The sequence below is a fragment of the Caretta caretta genome, chromosome 2, assembly GCF_965140235.1.
Source record: "Caretta caretta isolate rCarCar2 chromosome 2, rCarCar1.hap1, whole genome shotgun sequence".
Lineage (NCBI taxonomy): Eukaryota > Metazoa > Chordata > Testudines > Cheloniidae > Caretta > Caretta caretta.
In genome coordinates, this window is record NC_134207.1 from 28,059,100 (window position 1) to 28,066,400 (window position 7,301).

Here is a 7,301-nt window from a genome sequence, read left to right on the forward strand (position 1 = left end):
CTCCCCCTGCTCCTTCTGCTTCTTATAAAAGTACTTTCAGTGCTCACATAAGAGGTCTCTCATAATAGTTCTCTCTCCACCTGCATTGCATCTTTGGGGCAGACGGCAAATGGATAACTAAATACTCTCTGTCCTGATTAAGACTTCAGTGTCTCCCTCCCTCTGCCTTCCTCGATATGGTCCTGTCTTCCTCCCCTTCTGGAGGTTCCTTCATCTTTTTCCACTCCTCGTGACTTCCCCAACATAATAGTAATAGCAGTAGTAATAATAATAATTAATAATAAATACTACCTAGCTCTTACACAGAACTTGTCATCAGGGAGAGTTGAGAGCACTGAGCACATATTGGGTTGGGCACTTAATGACTGTTTAAGTAAACAAATACAGTATGTTAACTGATATGAGATGGAAGATTTAATGTGGTAACAACAGACATCAGTTGATAGCTTTATTATTAAAATAAAGAGTTTGCCCCAGTGTTTTAGCTGACCTTGTTTACTGGTAGAAGTAGACATTCCCCAAAGCTTTCCTGTAATGTGGGTCTTAACTCAAGTACAACTTAGATTTGCATGAACATTGTCACTAAGACTTACTTAATGTGTTTCTTTTATTTATTATGTATGTGTTCCATGCAGACTCCCAGGCCTTTAAACATCATTAAGCAGAACAATGGTGAACAGATCATTAGGAGACGAACAAGAAAGCGCCTTAACCCAGAGGCACTTCAGGCTGAGCAGCTAAACAAACATCAGAGGGGTAGTGGTGAGGAACAAGTCAATGGAAGCCCATTAGAGAGGAGGTCAGATGATCACTTAACTGAAGGTCACCAGAGAGAAATTCAGCTTCCCAGCCTGAGTAAATATGAGGCCCAGGGTTCATTGACTAAAAGCCATTCTTCTCAGCAGCCAATACTGGTCAGTCAAACTCTGGATATTCACAAAAGGATGCAACCTTTGCACATTCAGATAAAAAGTCCTCAGGAAAGTTCTGGAGACCCAGGAAATAGTTCATCAATATCAGAAGGGAAAGGAAGCTCAGAGAGAGGCAGCCCAATAGAAAAATACATGAGACCTGCGAAGCACCCAAATTATTCACCACCCGGAAGCCCCATTGAAAAATACCAGTACCCACTCTTTGGACTTCCATTTGTACACAATGACTTTCAGAGTGAAGCTGATTGGCTGAGATTCTGGAGTAAATATAAGCTGTCTGTTCCTGGGAATCCACACTACTTGAGTCATGTGCCTGGCCTACCAAATCCTTGCCAAAACTATGTGCCTTATCCCACCTTTAATCTGCCTCCTCATTTTTCAGCTGTCGGATCAGACAATGACATTCCTCTAGATTTGGCGATAAAGCATTCCAGACCTGGGCCAACTGCAAATGGTGCCTCCAAGGAGAAAACTAAGGCACCACCAAATGTAAAAAATGAAGGTCCCTTGAATGTACTAAAAATAGAGAAAGTCGATAGAAGTACTCAAGACGAACTTTCAACCAAGTGTGCACACTGTGGCATTGTCTTTCTGGATGAAGTGATGTATGCTTTGCATATGAGTTGCCATGGTGACAGTGGACCTTTCCAGTGCAGCATATGCCAGTATCTTTGCACGGACAAGTATGACTTTACAACTCACATCCAGAGGGGCCTACACAGGAACAATGCACAAGCTGAAAAGAATGGAAAACCTAAAGAGTAAAACCTTAGCACTTAGCACAATTAAACAGAAATAGGTTTCCTTGATGGGAATTCAATAGCTTGTAATGTCTTGTGAAGACCTATAAAGCACTTCAAATAGAGAGCATGCCTTATCCAATATAAAATACCTTGTTCTTTTCTCTTTTCTTTTGTTTTTTATTTTATTATTATTGTTATTATTTTTAATGAGAGGGTTACCAAGAAGGAAAAACAAAGTGAATGGTGGCCGGAGAGGGAAAAGTATAATCATTTGGTACGTGGCCTATCAAAACTATCTAGAATTCAATGAATCAGGACAAATATACACAACCATTTTTTTTTTCCAGACAACTAAAACTTTTGCTATTATGTAACTGGCTAGAATACAAAAATGTATGTTTGTATATATTGCTGGCAGGTGTATAGTGAACAAATGCACACTGTATATAGGAAATAGACTTCTTAAATATACAAATGTCCAGAAGTCATTTAGTATTTTTAATTTGGGCTAATTTCTGCCTTAAAACATGCCTTAGTGTCACCTTGTCATCAAAGCGTTGGGGTTGGTTTCATCAAGACATTTGTCAGACTCAATCAATTTTAAGCTACCATTTTATCACTATACCTTTTCTGGCATAGTGTAGACTAAAAACGTTTTGCTCAGATAAATTGTCTTTAATATAGAAGCCACACTCTGGGCTTAATTTGCATAGAACAAGGTAACCTGCTGTATTTTTTTTTTTCTGATTAGCTGTACTTTCTAAACCTTGGAATCTAAAGTTACTTCTACATAGACTTAATGTTGATATATGTACCAGTCAATCCCTTCACTAAACTTATACCAGCTTTTGCTAAGTAGCATTAAATATGTCTTCATAGTACTTTTTAATACTTAAAGCTTTGTTAAAACTATCCATGAAGGGAAAGCTCCGCAGCATAACTGCTCAGGGAAATAGGGCTAAATAACTAAATATTAAACAATTGGTTAAAGGTGCTGTTGACAAGTCTCCATGCTTGCTACAAGAGTGTAAAAGAACTGACTTTAATAATTTGTCATTATAATGTCCCAACCAGTAGTTTATTAGTTTGCCACAGGGATGTAGAAGATATTACAAGCTACTGGATGCACTGTCAGATTAACTTATTTCATTAAAGAAGTTGGGAGAACAAATAGAAAAAAAACTTATTTTTCTAGTAAATATTAATGTATTACATTTCAAATAATGGTGCCTGACATATTGAATAATTATTTTCTACCGTGTACATATGCAACAAAGATATTCCATCATGCATTAGAGTCGGCTCTGGCTCTGCCTCGCTGTTTACATTTGCAAATGTAGCAAACAAGGTAATGAAGCAACTATTTCTATTGCAGTAGGTATCCTTTTTTGTGCGTGTGCATTTAAAGTTGTAAACGATAACATGAAATGAATGACATTTGTTGATATTAATGGTATGGAAAAATAAGAAGGAAATGAAAATATTTTTATGCCTACTTAGGAAAAAAAGGGTAGCACTATTCATTCCAAGTACTTTTGTATTCTTAAGCTCTTAACTCACATTGTTATGCTTAAAATGATAAACATATATCCTCTTTTTATTGCTTTGTCTGTGTTTCAGAGGAAACATTTCAGAAATTATTTTGATAAGCGCTGTTTGACTACCCAGTGCTAATGTTTTTATTGCATTCTGTAGTAGCATTGCACTCCATTGTTACAATATTATGCAGTCGCTTTTTTGTTTTGTTTGGGTTTGTTTCTTTTTCTCAATGCAGGGTCTGAGTTCCTTAAGGTGGAATGGCAGGTATAGTTCAATTGGTTCATGAATGTTTCAGCAAAGGAAGTTTAAAATGTCTTTTTAATATTATGATGCCTTTTTTTTTTCCTATTCATGCATTTTATTTTTTAAAATGTTCTATAAAAATATATCTGGCCGAAGTCCTTCACTTGAGATTATATGTAAAGGGTCCTATTCTGATCTTACTTACATGCCACCTATCTCAGACTTCCATGTAATTGACACTAAAGCACTATAAAAAGGCTCTTGCTTTTAACTTACATGAAATTCATCATTCTCCCTTCTAGAAATTGGTGCACTTATGAGACACTTAACCAGGGAAAACTGGGAGGTTGGAGGATGAAATGGAAGGTGATGGGAAATGTCTCGAAGGGGCTGGAGAAAGTATAAAACAGGGAGGAACTGGCCTAAACGTACAGCACTTTGATAATCTTTTGAAAAATGTGCCAAGTAAAAGCAGCCCGCAAGAAATTCACCATGCATGAGAAGCACTTGCACAGCTGATCCCCAAAGGTCTTGCTGACCTTGGCAGTATTTTACGTGTTACATTTTCACATGGATGAAAAGTTATTGAACAATCCCTCTAATTTGTTAGGCACAAACAGGCTATTGTTCAGCCTGAGACTTGCATTCCTTCCTGCTCCACCCATTTCTTCCACAACAGCCACATTTACTGTGGGCAGTGTACAGACAATCCCTCTTCACCATTCATGGTTGAATTCTATAACACTTTAATGGTGTTCTAGGTTAGCAAAGGATTGTGCCACATTCCTCTCCCTCTGTTTTTTTGTTTGTTTGTTCGTTTTTTGTTTTATTTTTTAAGATGAATCTTCTGCTTAATACCAGTGCCAGGAAATGACTGGTTGTGTTGACTATTGTTCTCCAACAATGGTTCTGTTTCTTTTGTGTACTGAAATGGATTGTTCTCCTCTTGTTATGTCAGGGGCCCAGTGTGTGTCCTTATCAGCACTCTCAAAAAACTTGTTAGGCTTAAATAGCAGCAGCTGTATTGGCTTCAGAAGTGGCCGCCTCGAGGTTATTGGCACAATTACTGTGTTGGGATACTTCCTATAAATCTTAGCACTGCTTGTGGCTTCTCTACTTCTGGAAGCTGCATCTTCATGGAAAATATTCTGTAGAGCACACGTTCATCATAAAGATTTGTGCTCAGACCTGTGTTTCATTATGCCTCTTGCTAAACTCAAAGCAGAAGCCAACATGGGGGAAATACCTTCCAGCCAATACACATAGCGAGGTTTGGGCACAAGGAGAGATACGAACTTGTAAGTGCGGAGCACAGGACAGAGCTTTAAATGTTAACGTTGTACCTATAGAGTGCAAATGAAATTTGAAAATGTACCCATTGTTCTCGCCATGACGTATTGATGTGTTCTAAAAATTCTACTTCTAAAGGTAGTGACATTTTGTTCTAACCTGTTCTCTTGAAGTAAAAATAGTCTTTTTGGGGGGTGGGAGGAAATAGCCTGGGTTCCCACTCTCCCTACATGGTGATATTAATGAAGAGAAAAATGAAAGTCCCGAAATTAAAAAAAAAAAAGAAGAAGAAGAAGTAACAGCTCATAGTTTGAAGCCTGGGGTGGCACAGACCTACTGGCCATAATGCTTTTTGATTCAAATCAATGTACAGCTCCAAAACATTAAGGTCTAAATTTCCAAAACTGTCAATGTTTTTGTGCTCAGCTTTGAGGCACCTAGGGCCTAAATTTCCAAGGACTCATAAAATCCAACTGCCATTGTGGGTGTTTATTGTTTCTTAAAATCAGTCTTAACGTGGGCCCCCAAAATTAGTAGACACATTTGAAAACATAGGCCTAAACAAGTCTATCTTTAAAATGCCTGAGGAGGAACATTGCCCTTAGTTAGGAAGCTCAGTATTTCTCTCTAATTAAGGATTAATATCCTGTGTAGCATTGTGCTGCAGCACCTCTTGCAAGTTGAACTGTTGTAATTAATTGCTGGACAGGAGTAAAGACTAGTGGGAAGATTTTCAAAGGCACAAACAGCAGTTAGGTGCCTAATTCTCATTCACTTTCAATAGGAGGTAGGTACCTAACTGCCAGTGTTTACTATGAAAATCTCCCCTTAAATCTTCATAGATATGGCACACTCAATATCCATAGAGACTGAGGAGGGAAGTTGGAGACTTCTTAGCAATTGTGCCCCCTTCTTCCGCCTGAAATAAATGGTGCCAGCCATTACAAAAGGGAATATGGAGACATCGCAGAAAGATGAGATGGATGAAAAATTCTGTGGGTGTCTTAGATCAGTTGACAGAAAACAAGCTAAAAAGGGGACAAAAGATCAGCACTAAGATAAATATACAATGATAAAATGTAGACGCCATGAAATGTGGTGACCCAATTTGGCACCTGCAGATGGTGGGAGGGTCAAAGACAGGCTCAGCAGCCCATCTTCTGACTGTGCAATATTATTTATTAGACAGAAATACCTGCTTGCCATGTCAGAGGATATATTCTGCTATCTGTTTGGGTTCCATGTCAACTATAGCTATTTTAAAATACATGTATCTTCTGTAGTTATCTTCCCATTGTTGCCAGTGTACTGACTTTTCTTGGCTGATTTGACATCTTATTCCAATACTGGTCAGGAAAAGCAAAAGAGACTACAGGTTTACTCCTACAGAACGAGGAGCAGTGGATGCATTTCTCTCCACTCCAGTGGAGACAGTTATTTGTGGCAGGTGTCAGCAACAGACTTGTCAGCGCTACCTCCCATAAAGGCAACAGATGAAAAAGTCACACCAGTTTCTGATTTCCTCGTGTAAAAACTTGGCAGGGTGGAGTCACAAGTTCCTCATGAAGGAGGAGTGAGCCAGGAGGGGTGATTTGCATGGAATTTTCCACCAAGAGTGGGATTCCCTCCTGCCTTTTGGGACCCATTAGATTCATAGAGCTCTCAAGAGTTGGCAGCTGTTGGGGTGCTATATAATTAATAATAACACATAGCCTATATCAGTGGTGAAGTGGTTTGTCTCTTCTTTAGACACTAAAAAAAGAGTTTAGTGGTTCCCAACCAGATAAATCTCACAAGATTTTTAGTTAAAAATACATTTAGTAAATGTATGACAAAATGCATAGAATAAACACTGTGTGGCAGCAGCCACATATTGTGCTGTATTCAGGTTTTTTGACTGTGCCCATCACCGTGTATCTGAGCGCCTAATGGAAAGAAGGGCAGGTGGGGGATGAAGAAACCTCTCAAAATGCCATTGGAAATTTTACTTACAGCAGAATTCACCAGCAGGGGGGAAATGTCTTTTCATATGGAATGATTTCATGTTGCTTTAAAAAAAAACAACAACCCTTTAAACTTGTAGCCCTGATTTGACTCTAGAATGTTGGCTCTCGTTGTTCTGTCCTTACAAAACATGGATATGTTGGGTTTTTTTGTTTTCTGTTGTTGGGGTTTTTTTTTGTTTTATGTTTTATGTTTTTTTCTCATAGTGCATGTTCATTTCTACTCACAAACAATGTCTTGGTGTATTTCTTATGCAAACAATCTTCAGGCAGCAAAGATGTCTGTTACATCTAAACTTGAATAATAAAGTTTTACCACCAGTTATAATTAAGGTGTGTGTCATCATTTATGGGAATAATGTAATGTCACTACAGCACAAATATCCCAGAAGGGAAAAGCAGGAAGTGGGCCTGGGTAAAAGGAGTTGTTTGGCCTAGAACCACCCCTATGTTTGGAGGCTGACTGATGTAGAATGGGCTAAACAAGAAAATACCTAAAGAGAAGAATATTGAGCTTCAAAATACATTAGACCAAATCCTGAGTTAAGGAC

The 7,301-nt window shown here is 38.4% G+C and overlaps 1 protein-coding gene across 7 annotated transcripts in view; it reads left to right on the top strand.

Moving 5' to 3' along the window:
* The window catches only part of TRPS1 (transcriptional repressor GATA binding 1), a 251,949-nt gene extending 244,871 nt beyond the window's left edge, over window positions 1-7,078 (top strand). For all 7 annotated transcript variants that reach the window (XM_075124967.1, XM_048841520.2, XM_048841521.2 and 4 more), the window contains one exon: window positions 636-7,078. In XM_075124967.1, coding sequence (XP_074981068.1) covers window positions 636-1,697 — 1,062 coding nt within the window. In that variant the 3' untranslated portion in view covers window positions 1,698-7,078. The remainder of the gene's footprint in view (window positions 1-635) is intronic.
* The last annotated feature ends 223 nt before the right edge of the window (window positions 7,079-7,301 follow it).